This window comes from Sturnira hondurensis, unplaced genomic scaffold, assembly GCF_014824575.4.
Source record: "Sturnira hondurensis isolate 20B ecotype Veracruz unplaced genomic scaffold, ASM1482457v3 Scaffold0013515, whole genome shotgun sequence".
Taxonomy (NCBI): Eukaryota; Metazoa; Chordata; class Mammalia; order Chiroptera; family Phyllostomidae; genus Sturnira; species Sturnira hondurensis.
In genome coordinates, this window is record NW_028086146.1 from 2,957,313 (window position 1) to 2,975,548 (window position 18,236).

Below are 18,236 nucleotides of genomic sequence, written 5' to 3' on the forward strand. Positions count from 1 at the left end.
ATGAGTGCTTTTGAACTGTTCACGGAGCAGAGGAGAGAATGAGGGGGACTCTGTGGATGCAGGGGATTCCCTGCACATGCAAATGGAAGGAAATGTGAATGAGCTCCTTGAGTGCAGAGGGCTGGAGCACTGAGTGGGCCTGGCCGAGGTCGGTGTGGGTCCCACGGAAGTGAGGGCAGTGCCCCCCACACTTGCATCTGTGCCCCTTCTCCAGGGTTCTCCGATGGGTGCCCATTCTGACTCTGGTGCCCGCACTGGTCACCGAGCCTTACTGTGAGTCTGACCAGCCTCTTCCACACCCCAGTGTGCTGTTGGGATGATCTGTCTTCTCAGATCACCCTGGGATGACTGAGATCACCCAGGGTGGTCGCAGCATTCCAGAGAATCCATTTTTAGAGGATTTGCAACAGAAAAGAGTTAAAGAAATAGGCACCATGGGAGTCTCTTGGAGAGTGGTTTTTATTTTAATGAATGTGTCACACCACCTTTCAAAGCAAGTAATTAAAGAAAAGCCAGCTGCCCTGGCTTTCCCAGGGACTGGACCCTTGCAGACTTTTCAACAGAGAAAAGTGCTTGGGGGGAAATAGAGAAGCATAAATCTCTAAGGAAGCTCTTCAAATTTGAAAAATTGGGAAATTCTGAAGGCGTTAAATTCTCACAGAGACTTCACTACACAAATTTTGAGGAGGCCGAACATAGCAGTAACTCAGCAGTTCTCTTGGGTGCCAAATGGAACATTCCCTGTTTCTTTACAAAGGCACGCAGGGCTATTTTCTTGCACCCGGCGCCTGTAGGGCCTGGGGTGCTGTGTGTCCGCCCTCATGCTTGGCTCCACTGCGCAGCAGCTGCCTCCTGCCTGTGAGGGTCTCAGAGACTCCGTGGTCTGCACACCCCTGCTCAGAACCAGGAATGTGGACTCACGAGAAATAAACCCAGACCTCATAGCAATAGGCCAGGGGCGTACAGCATCTCAGTGGGAAGACTTCTGCACTTCCCCGGGTCCTCTGACAGTTCATCTGGTGCCTCTCTGTGTTTCTTGTAATTCACACTTTTTGGAAAGATTTGTCTTTCTGTGGTTTCACAGACCGCTCACCGAGGTCTCCCTTACATATCAACATGCCCCCTTTCTGGCACCGCTGCTTTGTGGGACATTCTTCCTTTCCACACAGAGGTGTTTTACTGGTGTCTGTGCCTCAGCTTCCCCAAGGGGGCCACTCCCATGAGATCTGATGAGATGCAGCTTTCGCTACTGTTACTTTGCTTCGATTTCCCAGGACTCACCTGTCCTTAGACACATCCCCACAGTTCTTCAAAGGATAGATCCTTGTGTGGGCTCTGTTTTGTGTCCCCTGTCGAATGTCACCCACAAATGGAGAAGCAGCGCAGTCTTACCCCCAGAGGACCATTGCTGCAGAATCCTTAAGCATCCTTGTGGCTCACCTGAAGATTCCCTTCAGCTCCCAAGATTTCACGAGCATTCAGCGGGTTCAGGTACCTGCTAGGGAGGGTTTCCAGAGCCTGGATTAGTCCCATCCCTGTGCTGGCTTTGTGGTTTATTCAGCCGGTGTTTGTGGAGCCCGTGCTGCGTGTCAGGCACCGGCCTGGAGCTTCGAGCTCCCAGTAGGGCTGCCTGTGCAAGGATCCTGAGCCCCACACCTGAGGCAGTTACATGCCTGATGGGGGCCATGCTCTCTCACCCTATTTTTCTAAGGCTTATTTTATTGATTTAAGATGTTTTTACATTTTAAAATCATACTCGATGTAGCATATTAGTTTCAGTTATAAAACACAATGGTTAGACATTCACACACCTTACAAGGGGGCGGATCAGCACCGTAACTAACTCTAGTGACCATCTATCGTACATGGTTATTGCGATACTGACCACACCCCCTGTGCAGCACGTTGCGTCTTGGTGACTGATTTTATAAATGGAAGTCTGCGTTTCTTAATCACCCTTCCCTTGTCCACCCACCCCTCTACCCTCCTGCCCTCTGGCAGCTGTCAGTTTATTCTCTGTATCTGTGAGTTTGTTTCTGTCTCGTTGTATTTGTTCGTTTGTTTTGTTTTTTGGATTCTATATAGAAGTGAAATCACAGAGTGTTTCTTTCTCTGTCTGACTCATTTCACTCAGCACAGCACCCCCGGGCTCATTCATTTTGTCCCCAGTGTCAGCATTCCATCCTCCTTTGTGGCTGAGTGGTGCTCCATCGCGGGCGTGGGCGCAGCGCATCTTCTCGGTGCCTCCCGGACCGACCGGTGGGCATCAGGGCGCTGCCAAGTCTCGGCCATTCACACCACTGTGAGCGATGCTGCCGTGAACAGGGGGTGCCTGTATCTTTTTGATTTCGTGGGTTTTGTTTTCTCTGGATAGATACCCAGACATAGAATTGCTTTAAATACATCATTTAACAGAATTTTTGAACTTTTCTAGGAGCAGCCAAGGTAATGTTGTTTGGATGCTGAAACTTCTCAGAATTTTCAGTGGCCTGTGGTTTAAACCAGAAAAGATATTTGAAATCTGGACTGACGAGGAGAACAGGTGGTGCCGTTTCCGGTCATGAAGATCAGTCCCGGCCACCTCTTTAAAAATGCGTGTTGTGATTTTTTTCTTTCCACTCTGACATTCTCGGGCAGGTGATATTATATGACATTTGGTACTCAAAGTCTTTGTATCCTTCAATGAGAAAAAAATTTTAAAGCACAAATGTTTGTGTATCGCCAATACCTTTTTCATCTAGAGCTTTAAGTTTGTCATTCACCTTCTGCTGTGTTTGAACACTTGGCCTTAAGTGGTGGGGGTGGGGGGAGTGGAGCTCTAAGGGCGTCTTTCAGAACATGCCAGGAACTTAAAACTTGACAGACCCGACCGTTTTATAAACATTTGGCGAGCGCTTTCCAAAGAGGCGTACCCTCCGCGCACTGGAGGACCGGTTGTGTGCGGCCCTCCCCTCTGTGTGCTCGGCGGCTGCCCACAGGCCAGCGCTTCCCAGCCCCTCGGGTTCTCACTGTGTGTTCCCTTGTTGTGTTCCAGTCCCCCTCTCCAGGCAGTGCCTCGCCCCTGGGTGCCGAGTCTTCAAGCACACCCCTTCATCCCAGTGACCCCACGGAAGCCTCCACGAACAAAGAGGTAGGGCGCTGTTTCCTCCCAAAGCCATCAGCCATTGTCTTCCCTTCTGATTCTGGGTCGTGCCTTCCCCAGCCTCCCACAGAGCTTCTGCTCCAAAGTCCCCTGGGAAGGGAAATTCTGTTTTCTCCTCTCCAGCGTGGGATTCGGCGATTAGAGCCGTGACATCTAATTTGGTAGCTGCTAGCCACAGATGTCTATTTCAGTTGATGAATGAACTGACAAGCTCACTCCCTCAGGCACGCTGGCCCCATTTCCAGTCCTCAGGGGCCACACATGACTAGCGGCTACTGTTTTGGATGGGGCAATCACAGAACACTGCCACCAACGCTGGCAGTTCCCTGGGACGATGTTGGCTACCGGACACCCAAAACTCTCTGTAGCAGCATCCTTCCTCATGGTGTTACAGGCCTCGGGGACCGTGGGCTTATAGTTGCCATGCGGTTTGGGAAATGGGTTGAATTTTTTAAAAATACCCATTTTTCTTAGGCTCAAGTGAAATCTCTTTCATGACGACAGGGTGGTCACTTGTCCTGGTTTAGCTGCGGTGGGTCCGGTTCACACCTGCTGCCCGGCAGCACACCTGGCGAGTTCCCTCCTCCCGCTCCAAAGCAGTGCTGTTCCGAGAACCAGCGGCAGCCCTGCAAAGGTCCGCCCCTGTCCTGGCCTCGTGGTCACCAGCCATGTGCGACCTGAAGGCCTGAATGTTTCATTTTAGTCAATTTCAGTTAACTAAAATAGCCACGGGTGGCAAGGGGCTCCTGGACCCAGCAGCCCTAAAGTATCCCCTGCTTAGGGAGGCCTGGCTGGCTCGGGCAGAGACCGTGGGAGCAAGAACGTGCTGCTTGCCCCCACTGAGCATTCCAGGGTAAAAGGCAGGTGTTTCCCACCCCCCCACCCCCCCGAGGGAAGTCACTGCTTTCTTCAGCACCACAATCTGTTGACACCAGCTAACTGCCACCCCCACCTCTTCATAGACTAGCGTCAGGTAAATACTGGCCTGCGTCATGCTCTGTGTGGGCCCAGCTTGCTCTAAATGTGGACGCTGCCTAATCAACCCTGCAGACATGTGTTAGGGAGGTAAACCACATGAGGAATGTCTCATCCCCCCCCCCCCCGTCTTGCTAATAATTTTATGTTAAATAACAATGGAAGAAAGCAATCTCCATTTTAACCTGAGTGGCAGATCACTACTAAAGGGAGCCTTAGTTGAAATTTAAAGTGGCGTAGAATACATTCACATCTGCCATTAAACAGCCGTGCAGAGGAGAAGTGTATTTTTTTTATTAATCTGCTCATATTAAAGCAAACAAACATAAGGGAGACCTTCCCGGAAATGACAACATGAGAATTCAGAATTGAAGTTCGCTTTGTCCTCCTCTGGTCTCGGTCCTCAGACCACAGGCCTGGGGACTGACGAGCCTGAACTGGCAGGGTCACGGCGTCTGCTGCCCCTGCACCCCACAGCTGTGCCTTGTCCCTTCTTCACCACACACAGAGAGGTGAGAACAGATGGCAGGGAAAAGAGTGACGGCCACGGTGACAATAATAACAGCAGTGAGTTGCCATTTCTTGAGCATTCACAGTGTTCGGGCTCCAGGCCAAGCCAGTCACAGGTCTCATTTAATTCTGTCCTTGTATGTCCTGTGTGTTGCTTGAGGAAGCTGAGAGGTCAAGTAAGTTATCTGAGGTCCCAGGGCTCACAACTGGTGGGACAAGGATTTGAACCCAGTGCACCTCTGGGCCCGGGCTGCTAACACCAGGATCTGCTGTCCTTGGGGTAAGAAGTGCCTGTAGGTCTCACACTGCACGGACAAGGTCACTTGTACAATATGTCATTATTCCAGGCTCTGTCCGTGGTTAGTGTGGCCTCATGGAAAATTCCAAATATTTTGGCTTTTATCTTCCTGAATGTGGTTTTATTAATTTTTTTTAATATTAAGGATTAACAAATGTTCATCTCTGCCCACATATAAGAAAAATAAAGGGCCAGTCAGGCATCTGGATATTCAACATTTGGTTATTCATCAGCTATAATAAGCAAGATAAATTTGTTAGCTTCTCAGTTCTACGGGACTTGGCACATGGCAATATATCCTTAGAAATAATGATGAAAATCCTCTCTGTGTGCAATAATTAGAAATTCTTTCGTTTCACAAAACTCCTTTTTAAAAAAATCAAAAATTTACTACCCGAGAGTCCAACGCAAGCCAGTCGGGAGCTCGTGAACAGAGGAGAAGCAAATGCGTCAAATGCCGTCCTCTGCAGCTCTAAATAAAGCAGCAGTTTTTAGGGAGTTTGACTGAAGTGATTCTTCTATAGTTTCTATTAAAATCAGGACACTGTCCTTGAAAGTAGCCTGCAGAAAAGTACCCTAATGGCCAAGAACGTCTGAATCCGCTTCTTGGAGATACCTGGAGGCATAACTATTTTTGATTAAACAAAGTGAATCCTTATTGCCCAGACCCGTAGCAGCTGAGGACAAGGACAGAGAGATGTTCAGGGAACGATGATTTGGACCCTTGGAACTGGCTTCTAGCTGCATACCCTGAAGTTAGGGATTGTTTTTCTTCAAACCACCCAGAATTAGGCAGATGTGGCTGTTGGGCCCGTCTTCTCATTTGGATAAACAGACAATAAAATTAATGTAAAGCGCTGTTGAAATTGATTTCTCTTTCCTCTTATCCCTATATCTTGGCTTTCACTTGGTGTGCATCCTTCCATGAAATGCATTAGCAGCCAATAAACTTCTGTTCCTGGTGGACTTGTGTCTGTAGTTTCTTGGAAGGTGATCCTTTCCGAAACCAGCAACCCACCCCCTTCGCTGTGAGGAGGCACTTCATCCCAGGGAGCACACCCGCAGCGGCCACCGGCAGGTTCCCCGGGCAGCAACTGTGTGATCAGTGCTGAGTTCTTGTCGTTGTCCTGAACAGAGTGAGACTCCTAAACCAAAGTGTCCTCCACTGCCCCCACATTTTCGCATAACAATTAATGCTACTATTTTTTAGAATTTTGTGCAAGTCAACTAATTAATCGTCCCTTTGCCATTCCCATATTCCAAATGAAGAGCACTTCAGTATGGAGTATTACGATAGGGCATGGTTCTCTGTGATGTTCCAGCCCTCGTGCAGGGCGCTTCACCCTTGCAGCCCACCAGGCACCCCAGAGTATACCCTCAGTTCAAGTTCTCCTGATGATCAGCTGTGCTCCACTAGACACCCTTTCCCTAAAAGGTATACATTTAAATGATCACCCAACGCCTGGTAGGTTCTGAGCAATGAAAATCTTTAGGCTTTCTGAGGATAACCCTTGGCCATGCATGCCATAGTTTTGTCCATTTTAGGGACTCTTGTCTTTGACATTAGCTCCCCACTCCCCTGCAATGCTCACATCGCCCTACGCCAGATAGATCAGCTACACACTGCATTCCGGGTGGAAGCGGGAATGGGCTTCCTACTCTTTTGCTACCCAGAGTTATTGCTAGGATGTGCGCTTGTAGAAGGAACCAAATGGTAAGTGTCGCTCCTCCGAGAGCTAGCATTTAAGGTGCTGCCCAGTCAGGTTCTAGAAGGTTTCCAGTTGGTCATATCTCCTTCCAGTGGTGCTTTTGGAAGGCCGATCATTGCTCCAAATTATCATTTAATATACAAATTCCAGGGTTTTTAATTTAATCCTTTGTTCATTGTGTTCTTATTTTAAGGTAACACATGATAATTGCAGGTATAATGGAATTTTTTTAACTAAAATAAATCTGTAGGAGATGAAGGGAAGAGATAAAAACTCTAGCAGATATTTTTAGCGCTGTGAGAGATCACCGCAGCAAAGACCTAGTGTGAAATAACATTCTCCAAGGGAGTTCTCGACTTCAGCACATAATTATGTGGGTGCTTTCATTAATCAGCAGTTTTTACTTAGAAACACAGGTTCTTAAGAATAAAAATTGAGACCTTTTTATTGCTGTTGTGGATTATGAATTTTGGTTTACGGGATATTTTTTAGGCTGACAGACATCTTTCTGTGGACTGTAGGGTTTTCAGATTATGTAAAATGTGAATGGGTGGTCCTGGGCTTTGGGTAACCTTTAGTAAGAATGCATGTGTTTATTTACACTTCACTTCTGTAAGCGAAAGTGGTTGACAGCTGGTTAATATCTGCCACCGGTGATGTATTTCTTTGGTATGTTGCATGGATGGTTGTGTTAATGCATTTGTCATCATGCTTTGCCCTTTTTGAAACCTCTTTGTCTTAATTACAGTCAAGAAAAAGCTTGGCTTCCTTCCCAACCTACGTTGAAGGTAAGAACCAAAAAAGAAGTATTGAGCACTGAGTCATTCATGAATCTTTGAGTATTTTGAGTATTTGAAGCCCTGGGCTGGAAGACAGTGGAGAAGAAAGGCCAGTTAATTCACAGTCTAAGCAGTTTGAGAACCAGACTGAAAGGACAACAGCTGTGAGCCTCTCAGAGATCCTCCCCCTGCCTTTGCCGATTCTGTTTGTCAGAAGCGAAGCTGGGGTGGGGGGCTTTGCCTCCCTTGGTAACGATCAGAGTGGATCTGAAACCGAAGTCTTCCTACCCTTTCTCCAGTCTACCTCTGACATCCATCAAGGACTATTTAAGTGGAAATAAGCTTTAGCTAAGTGGGAGAAATTTGGGTCCTTAAAATTTCACTTCAAAAAGAAAAAGACCTTCCCAATAATTCTTCTCTCTTGTTTGGATGAGTTAGTAACAGAAACATTTATTAAGCTCTTACTTTTTGCCATGTACCATTCTAAGCACAGCCCACGTAGAGATTAACTGAATGCTAACAGCAATCTCATGAAGTGGGTTTTATCATTATCCCCGCGTTACGTATGAGAGGATGGAGGCACCAAAGGGGTGAGCGACTGTCCCAAGGTCTCGCAGTTGGCAAGTAGCTGAGCCAGGCTGTGACCCGACAGTCGACGCCACCATTCTCTCTATACTCCATGCAGGATGCCGCACGTGGTCATGCAGGTTATTCACTGCGCAAGGAGACGTACTCAGGAGGCCTCCCAGGGCCAGAACTCACCCAGCCTGGGCACCCCAGGTTTGAGGTTGGGCCACGCAACTGGAGTGCCGATTTCTCATTCGCACAAAGACATCCCTTAGCTAGAGGGATGCTTCTCTACCAGGAGGATGGCAGGGGCTCTCTCCAGTAGGGCGGGTTGTCATTTTCTTTAAGAAAGATTTTTTGGGGCCACAAAGCATCACTTTGAGGTCATGTCTGGCCTTTGGATTCTGTGAGTAAACAGTCGGTGTCTTCTACTGCCTGGGAACGAAACCTCTTTGAATGTTCAGGTCTGATGCCCTAAAGGAGCTCATAGGTGAGGTTCAGTTACTCAGGTTTCACTCTTGAGTAGCCTGTAAGTTTTCTGTGCCATTTCTGTGAAGCTCCAGAATTCCATGAGAGCACCTTAGGGAGTCACTGGAAGTTTGGAGACGCGTCCTTCCTCACATCCAGTCCTCCAGGCTCAGCACGGGCACAAGGGCGAAGACACGCATGGAGTGTGTGCGTGTTCACTTACAGAGCAACACCGAGGCCTCCCTGGAAAGAAAATCGCTTTCCAAAAGGCCAGAGTCACCCCTGCGCTTCCTCAACTCAGGAACACTATGACCTTAATTTTCTTAATAATACACTAACACCTGAGCCTAAAATGAACGTATGAAATTAGGGTCCTTTTTTCCTGGCTGTGAGAGAGCAACAGTGACATTTGATTATAATCATTTTCCCAGGAGGATGAAGGACATAAGATTATACCACGGATGTATAATTTGTTTGGATCCAATATTTCTGTCTCTTGGCTGCTTGACATTTACACAGCCTTGTAATGGCTACTTGGATTGCTCCTGAGCATATCTGCACATCCACACTGTGGGGGGCGGGGGGTGCAGTGCATAGGGGGTCCTTTCAGTGAGTCAGGCTGAGTCAGAGAGAAATAGAGCATGCTCTTGGAAGCTCTGTAAAGAGGCGGTTAATCTTTACTTTTTTTGACATTCGTTATTTCCACAAATAAATGGAACATTTTTCAAAGTTACTCTCCCATCACACGTGAGATCTTTTCCCTCAATACCTGGTTGACAGAAACGCCTGTGTTTAAGTGACATTGGACGTCCATTACAGGAATTTGAAGTAGAAGACTGATCAACTTTTACCTTTTACAAAGCACAGGGTGGGTCCCAACTCGTCCAAGCAGGGAAATAGTAGCCCAGTTTTAGTTAGGGTACTGTTTCCCTGCTTTACAACTGAACTGTATATTGCAAATGACCTGCATTTGTCTCACACGTGTAAAAGTGTTGCGGTGAGAAGCACATGGCTGTTGAGAAGTGTAAGTTCCCAGTGTGTCATGGCAGCCAGCACGGCCGAGTACCACTCCGTAACTGCCTAGAAGTCTTTCCTGGAAAGATCAAGAATAAGACAAATAACAGGTTTTCTTAGTTAATTACTACACAGATGCTTTGTGAAGACATTTCCTAAAACATTGTTAATTTCTTTGTTTCAACCGCCACCTTGGTTGGGGGGGGGGGAATGAATAGATTATTTTTAAGTCTGTACCCTGGTAAGTAGCTTAGCATGGAAAGCAACTGTTTAAGTTCAAGATGAGTTCCATGTCTAAGGGTAAAAATTAAAACCATTTCAGACCAGCTCTCCAAAAGGAAAAAGCAACATTTTTCCATTTCAAGGCCTCTGCTTAAGACCCCGAGGTTTCAGCTGTGGGTTAAAACATGGCATTCAAGCCAAAGAAAATATGTCCTCACTGCAGGATTAGATGCCTTAGTGCGTCTGTGTTACAGTTAGCCGTGTGTCGGTCCCACACGTGTTTTAACTTCCAGTGGTGCTTACAGGCCATTCTGGTTCGACTCAGGCACCTCCATTTTCAGTGTTTAAAACAAGCTTTGACTAAAAGGCTGACTGCTCGATGAAACAGAGATTCCCGTTTCCCTTGGCCCTGAGCAGTGTGCACACGCAGGTCAAGAGCTTGCCGTTGCGAGGCTGTCAGTGTGAGGCCACAGCCCGGGGTTGTGCCGGCCGTCTGCCGGACCTGGGGTCGGAGGTGCTTGGGGGAACCAGACGTTCTGGAACACGCAGCTCACTTTGGTGATTGGTAAAATGTATTTCCCCGTTATGGATAAAATGAGGGGGGAGCTATGGGTGGGTGGCAAGTCAAGGAACTGCTTACCTCACCATTTGTCAGGCGGAGTGACAGATGCTGACTGGACACAAGAGGGCTGAAGAGAACTGTGACATAGTCCTTGTCCCCAAAGAGCGCCCCGCGTAACAGGAGAACCAACATCCTTCATCAAAACATTTCATGTTTTGTTTTTACATAAATAGTCACATCATTTCTCACAGTAAATGGCCTGGGTAAAGTAAGTTACTCTAAGAAAAAATTGTCCCTACGGTTTGAAGACGAGGGCTGAGTGAAGGCAGGCACAGGTGCCTTAGACTAGCAGGTCGATGCAGCTGTGCAGGGGTCTCCCGAACGGCCCCTGTGCCAGAGGTGAGCCGTGGGGGAGGGGTGGTATGCTGGGGATTTGGCAGGCCCACCCCAGGGCGGCCTCACTCACCGCTGTGTCTGCGTGTTACAGTTCCTGGACCTTGTGACCCTGAAGACTTGATCGATGGAATCATTTTTGCTGCCAACTACCTTGGCTCCACCCAGCTGCTCTCAGACAAAACTCCCTCCAAAAACGTGCGCATGATGCAGGCCCAGGAAGCAGTGAGCAGGATCAAGGTGAGGGATGGTGTGCTCTGCGGAGGGGGGGGGGGGGGGTACCTGAGCCGGCCCCGCACCTCACATACCTAGTCCCTAGTTTAGAGGGGAATGGATTGGGGCGACATTGCAGGCAGTGCCATGGACCTGCCAACAGTTCCAAACAGGAAAGAAAGATTTCCACTGTGTACTGGAGTCCTGATATATAAATACTGTTGTTCTTAATGGTCAGTATTGAGAAAAAACACATGATGGTGAACTTTGAAAAGTGGATACGATGAGGAATGATACCATTTTGAGTATTCTCTCTGAGGTGAGAGGTGTGTCACTGTATTTCCACTGGCAGCTAGAGATCCGTGGCGTCAGCACTCCTGTTACAACGAGGTTCAAACTGGGCCCCACTGCTGTGGGACAGGCTCGTCCTGTTCAAGCGGAACTGAACCGGATTGCTTCAGGGAAGACAAGCCCCTTGATCAGACCTCGCCTGGCCAGGCTGAGCCAGGCTAACCCGGTGTAAACTAGGTCAAGTCAGTCATAACCTGTTTGAATCTGTTCTACCAGGATTGAAAAGGAGCAAGCCTATTTGATCCAGAAAGAGCCACTTTCATCTGGTTTAAATCATTCATAACTAGTTTGAACGAGCCAGAAGTGGTTTGATCCCGTGAGGATCTCCACCACGAAGCTAGTACCACCTACAGTTACAGACAAACCCCCGGGCTACAAAGACACTCCAAGTGTCATAAGTGCCCCCTGCCCCCAGAGTCCCTGGGCATCCACCCTGGAGCCACAGGGAGAGCGTCCCTGGTGAAACCCCATGCCAGGAGGGTGGGGCAGGTTAGGGTTCTGCAGAATTGGTTTCATCCCATTTCAACTGGTCAAGATCAATTCCCTCCTGGAGAAACCATTCCCTTTCTTAGATCTTCTCGTTCACACACAAGGTTCATCCTGGCATGTATGTGGCGTGGTGGAACGAGAAGGAAGCACAGTTAGAAGGCAGCTACTGAGAGCCCTTGATCCCTCAATTAAGAAAAAAATATTTCTTGAGCACTTATGTGTCTGAGGCTGTGCAAGGACTCGGGAGGGAGGGGAAATGGCAGTTCGTAGGGTGAGAGCCTGACCCTCATGCTTAGCAAGCAGCTCAAACAGGAAATGATTAAGCCAGCAAATGTGCAGGGTGTACCTGGCCCTTCTCTGAACTATCTGTCATAGTAGAGTAAACCTACGCTGTGACTTTTGATAATACTACTGAAATTTTGGGAATTGGGATGTGTAAACTAGAGAGTAATTTACAATTGCATCAAGGGCAGACCAAAGTCAAGATTACTGGCAGAGACCTACTAGTTTCATCCATGTGCCAGGGACCCACTTCACCACTTCATCTGGGCAGCCCAAACCTTGTCTGTGCCTCAGAGACCCTGCGGCCACCAGGCCCACTGCTGTGATATCCAAGTCTTCTCCCCAAGTGAGCCTTTCCCAGGATGATTGACAGTGGGAAGTCCTCTTCCTTCAAAGGAAGTCCCACCCCCACCACAGAGCGGCCCCTTACCCCATGGTTCCCAGCCCGACTGCTCCATGGAAACAGGTACGAGCTTCACCCTCGTACCTGCCTGATCTTTCAGCCTCCGTGATTCTGCTGACAGAGCCTCAGTTTCCTGTCGGCCTGCCCGTCCAAGCTCCGCCTGATTTCTCTGCACTGCCACCCTGATCATAAAGCGGCGACGCTGATGCTGCCACTTTGTCCACTGCTCTTTCTTTGGGATCTCAGGCACAGCCTTCAAAGCGAGACCACACGGAGCTCTCAGAGGGAACCAGCTGCTCCTCAGGCACTGACTGTCCCGTCTCCTGTCACCCAGAGCAGTGCACTTTAAAAACTAGGGCTTTGGGGTCCTACTTCTGACGCCTCATGTGCCACAGTTACCAAACACAGCATGTTACAATTTTGTGCAATTAACACTTGTTAAGTCGAGCCCCAGGGTGCCAGATGGTGAGCAAAAGACCACAGGAGAAATTTAGAGAAGTTGCTATATAGGTCCTGGAGAAAGTCCCGGAGAAGCCCCCAGAGAGGTCACGGTAGGGTGCAGGCAGAGAGAGGGGGGGGGGAGATTAAATGACTATGTTTTATTCGTAGGTATCATGATGCAGTGTGCTTCTATGCATCTAATGGAGCTGTTCCTGTCATTAAATATTGTCTTTGTGTTCCCTTTATATTCCATTTGAATGCACGTTGGAACCCCACTTGCCTTTACACCAAGGCTCTTTCAAATTGTAAGTGGAGACGGTTGCATTTCTGCACCCACTCCCAGAAAGTTACTGTTTTAGGAGTGTGCAGAGAGACTTTATCACCTGCGGAAGGGAAGGGTGTGGGCGGCCAAAAGCATCCCTGCAGATCAGTCGGGATGGTCTCCAGGGGCGCGAGCACTGTGGTGCCCGCAGGTGGCCAGGAGACACCTTTCTCTGAGGGAGGTGGTGCCTTGCTTTTTTCTAAAGACAGGCTGAGCTTTCAGAAATGAGTTTTCTAGGCCACCCCTAGAGAAATACAGAGCAAAATGAGGCTATAGATTTTATAGTGTCTATCCAGAAAGGAAGGGAGACAGGAAAGCTCTGGATTTATTTGGAAATCTGTTTATTAGCAACATCGTCACCATCTAGTGAGTAATTTTTGCATTGGTGCTGCCACTCAGACAAAGGCAGAGGAATCTCCTCCTTCCACATCCAGTTCCTTCTTCCTCCCCTCCTCCCTGCAGCAGCGCCAGCGTGCCCCTCCCCTCCCTTTCCTCTGCCCGCTTCCTCCGTTTGGCCCTGAGGATGCCAGGAGGCCTGCCTCGCCCTGTGCCAGCCCTGGTGTTGGTGGCTGTCAACAAGCGGACACTAACCCTGGAGCTGGGTTTCCATTCTAAGGGAGAGTTTAACCTCTGTCCGCTCAACAGTTGAGGTGCCTGTCACTCACGCAGCACCAACCGGATGTTAGAATTGAATATTGATACTGGATTTACATCTGGAGTCCTAAGAATTACAATTTTTCTTCATTTAACAAAGAATTTACAGGTGTATTTGACAAATGGGGAGAGAATTTGAAGTTGTGGTTCAGCCAGGTATTTACTACGTAATGTGAAAAGAAGACAAGGGAATTTGGCTTGGAAAGCAAACGGTTTCTATGTAGACCCTGTAATAGATATTGTAGGAGATAGAAATGAACCAAGACTCCATCCTTGCGGTCCTTGACCTTGAGAAACATGCAGTCTGATACGGGAGTGAACGAGTATTGAAGTAACAGTAATGCAAGGCAGGCCGAGGAATGTGCAATTAAAAGGCTTTTCCAGCTACAAAAATGTAAGGAATAAGGTGCATCCGAATGGAGTAGCATGATTAGAAGACACCTACCACGTTTTGAAAACTTTTTAAATCATCTTTGGACCCTCCCTCATGTTTCCTTTCTGTCTTTGGTGTCCACCAGTTTGGAAGAGAAATAATATCCTGCCCCAAGCCCCCATATAACTTAGGAATGCAGTAGGGGTCCTCAAAGTGGGACCCCTGGACCAGCTGCAGCAGCAGCTCCTAGGAACTGGATACAAATGCAGATTCCCAGATTCCCGCTTAGTCAGAAACTCGAGGGGGGAGGGCCCGGGATTCTGTGTGTTCACGAGCCCTGTGGAGATTCTGGTGTCCACTCCCATTTGGGAACCCCTGTCTCAGAGAAGGTCAGACCCTCCAGTGTTACGGCACATCTGTTCTTTCACTGCGCTAGGCGGCAGTCAAGTCAAGCTGAGCGCTTCTCACGGGTAGGGTTCCGCTGACAAATAGGCTCAAGAAACCCTAAAAAAAACAGGTCTCGTTGGATATTTTCCACCAGTGTGTCCCTGTTGGAGGCTCTAAGCAGGCCTGTAGTAAGGAGACTTAATTCACGTTGCTGTGCCAGACGCCCCTGTAGGTATTTGAACAGAGGTGCGTTATCACTGAGTGGCGATGCCTATTACAGGCTTGCTGCTGGCATCGCCTGGAACACAACTGGGGGGAACCTCTGGAGAGAGCTTTGCCCTTTGTACTGTCAGAACCTGCAATGCACCGGGTGGAAGCCTTACACACACACACAGTGTGGGAAGGGTGCCTGGACCCTGTTAGAGAAGCAGACCTGGAGCCGGGGCAGCTAGCTCACTTGTCTTCCTCTCTGTCCACTCCGTCTCCATCTCCATACTTCACTGCACCCGATTCCCTGTCAGCCTCTGCGCTTCAACCGGAAGGCGGGAGGGGCCTGCTGAGCGCTGCCTGAGCCTCTGTAACTGCTTCATGTCCACACAGAGTGTGGTGTGTATGTCTCCATTCTTTCTACATTTGTGAAGCTCGTATTATTAGCTCACAAATGGTGTTTTGACATTTTTGGGTCCATGCATTTTTGTAAGAATCATTCATTATCAAATAATCTTCTTATCCCTGTCTTCACTAGCCTGTTCCGAAAGATCAGATTTTTCAATTGGTTTATGGAGAGATTTTCTTTAAAGGTCAAACATTGTTAGTTAATTGTAGAATTAAAATTTCCATCAGTCTAGCTTTGTCTCAGTTACGTGGTTTTCCATCTAACTGGGAGAAATCTGTGATTCATAAAAAGGCCACTCACACTCTCAAAATGGGGGGTCGGGGGCTCCTGAGAGGGAGGTATTACTGACCCCATTGCTTCAGACAGAGAAGTTTATTGATGAGAAACTTGCCCAAATCACACAACTAGCGATTTGCAGTGTAAAATGAGACTTCTAGGTCCGAACCTCTGTCCTGCCACTTAACAGCTGTGTGATCTTGGTCAAGTTAACTAGCCTCTCTGTGCCTCAGTTTCCTCTTCTGGAAGAGGAGGATCAGGTCCTGCCCAGCTCACAGGGTTGTTGTAAGCTTTTGCCTCTGCGGTTGTACAGCACGTGGCAGGGCACTGTCAGCCGGGGTAGAAAGGCTGGCATAGCCAGGAGGATCCCGGTGTGCATAACCCAGAGGGTCTCAGCCGCAGTTAACATTCCATACACATCGTGGATCGAGTGATCGGACGGGCGGTGCCACAGCGTCTGCCCTTGCACAGAGCCTGCGGGGCGTTAGGCCATAACCAATCCCGCGAAACCCGAGGATTTAAAGGGATGCTGCATTAACATTCCTTGTGTTCAGATGATGCCTTGTGGTTCTCTTCGCCCCGTCTCTGCCACTCCCGTTTCCCATTCTGGCTCCATCGTCATTTCTAAAGTGATGTCTAAATTTTAAATCATAATTTGTTTCAGGGCACTTGATTATCATAAGTGATTTTAAGATGGTATTCCTCCTCTAAGTACACAGTGTATTTTTAACTTCATAAATATCATTTCAGAATGATTATGAAACCCAAGTCTGCCATTTGGATCTTTTTCCTTGTCACCAGTTCTAACAAAAAGAAAAAAAGACAGAATTTGGGCATCCTATTGGCGGGAGACTTATTTTCCTTTGAAGGGGCTCTTTCAGATCACTGTTTCTGAGTGAAGCATTTTGTCCAATAGCTGTTAGTTAGGTGTGGGTATCAACAGTAATGGAAATTCCTAGAGTTCACATCACGTTGTTTCAGGGATGCAATAAAAAACAGACAAACATTGGGGTCTGACAGCCGTCATCTACCCTAGGATGTAGCTGGTGCAGGTCAGAGCTTCCTCTGGCAGAGCTCCCGGGTTCCACAAAGGAGTGTGTGGCGTGGCGTGGCGTCGGCACAGGGCCACTCCTTGGAGGTGGAAATGGTCCCACCGTCACATGCATCAGTCAGGGTAGCACTTGCAGTTGCTGCCTGTGGGTTTTTCCAGAGCACACTCTTCACGCTGACCACCAGTAGGAACTGTGGGATGGCTGTGCGGGACTGGGCTGCCCTGCATCCCTGGGTGTAGCAGAGATGAGCTATTAGGTGCTTGGATGGCAGGGGGTTTTTTTTGCACAATGAGGTAGTACAGACAAGACACCTTAGTCGTTAACAGAATAAAGTTGTGCGGCTGAGCCCAAGAGAGCTTTCCTGCCAGGTGAGTTCCAAGGAACAGGAGAGAGCAGGCCTTCTTCCACCCCACCCCTGTCACCACCTTCTGGTTCGGCCATCGACCCACCATCACTCGTACCAGGTCTTTGTTTCTAGGGAGCCCAGAAAAAGCCAGAAATTGCATCCTGATAGAGGTAAATTATAATCATGTACCAGCAAACACAAATAGAGTGCTTATAATGCACCAGGCACTGTTCTGAGAGCTTTGCATACATTTATTTTATCCTCAGAACAGCTTAAGACAGATACTATTTTTATCCTTTGACACGTAGGTAACTAAGGCACAGAGATGTTAAGTTGCTTCCCCCAAGCGACACAGCTAGTTAGTAGCAGAGCCAAGATTCAGTTTCAGACAGTCAACCCCAGAATCCCTTATTACATTAACTATGCTTTTCCATACGAGAAAAGGGGGGAACATTACATTCATTTCTAATTAGGTGTAGGCCATATTAACACTACACCAATTTAAGGCAAGAAGTATTACTAGAAATAAAGAGGGAAAAATTGAAAGATCCATTTATTAGGAAGACATAAATATCTTAAATATGTATGCATCTTCTAGCATAGCTAAAATGCATGAAGCAAAGACTAACAGAAGTAGAATGTGGACCAATCCACAGTAACACCTGGAGGTCTTAACACCCCTCTCTCAATAATATTAGAGAAAGCAGACAAAAAGTCACCAGTGCGCAAACGATTCACACAATACTCTTAGCCAGTGTATTTGACCTAATTGACGTTGGTAGAACACTGTCCCCAACAACTGCAGAATGCATTTTTTGAGGTGTGCATGACACATTCCCCGAAGTCAGGCTTGCTCTGGTCCGTGCAGCTAAGACTCAACACATTTCAAAGGATTGAAGTGAGAGGATATTCTCTGACCCAGCGGAACTAATTCAGAAGGAAATAACAAAAAGATACTACACAATCTCCAAAGGTATTAAAATTATAAGACAATTCTAAGTAATCCAAAGTTCAAAAGAGAACTTGTAATGGGAATCAGAAAATGTTTTAAATGAAATGATAATTGCAGCATGTCAAAGTATATGGGATACAGCTAAAGCAGTTCTCAGAGGGAGATTCATAGCTTTAAATAAATATGTTCAAAAAGAAAAATGTTTGAAAATTCATCATGACAGTTTTCATTTCAAGAAGCTAGGGAAAGAAGTCAGCAAATTTGGCTCTAAAAGTAAGAGAAAATAAAGGAATAGGCTAGCATCAATGAAACAGAAAAACAGGCATGTAATAAAGAAAACCAACAGTACCAAAAGTTGGTTCTTTGAAAACACTGATTGCAGTTAAGTGTAAGAAGCAACTTACTACGTTTCCTCCGCCTACTGCCCCTGCGTATACAGC

General features: G+C 47.6%; 1 protein-coding gene across 3 annotated transcripts in view; it reads left to right on the top strand.

The window, feature by feature from the left end:
• The window catches only part of APBA1 (amyloid beta precursor protein binding family A member 1), a 198,480-nt gene that overhangs the window by 158,931 nt on the left and 21,313 nt on the right, over positions 1 to 18,236 (top strand). For all 3 annotated transcript variants that reach the window (XM_037061692.1, XM_037061691.1, XM_037061694.1), the window contains exons 3-5: positions 3,035 to 3,130; positions 7,383 to 7,422; positions 10,734 to 10,879. In XM_037061692.1, coding sequence (XP_036917587.1) covers positions 3,035 to 3,130; positions 7,383 to 7,422; positions 10,734 to 10,879 — 282 coding nt within the window. The remainder of the gene's footprint in view (positions 1 to 3,034; positions 3,131 to 7,382; positions 7,423 to 10,733; positions 10,880 to 18,236) is intronic.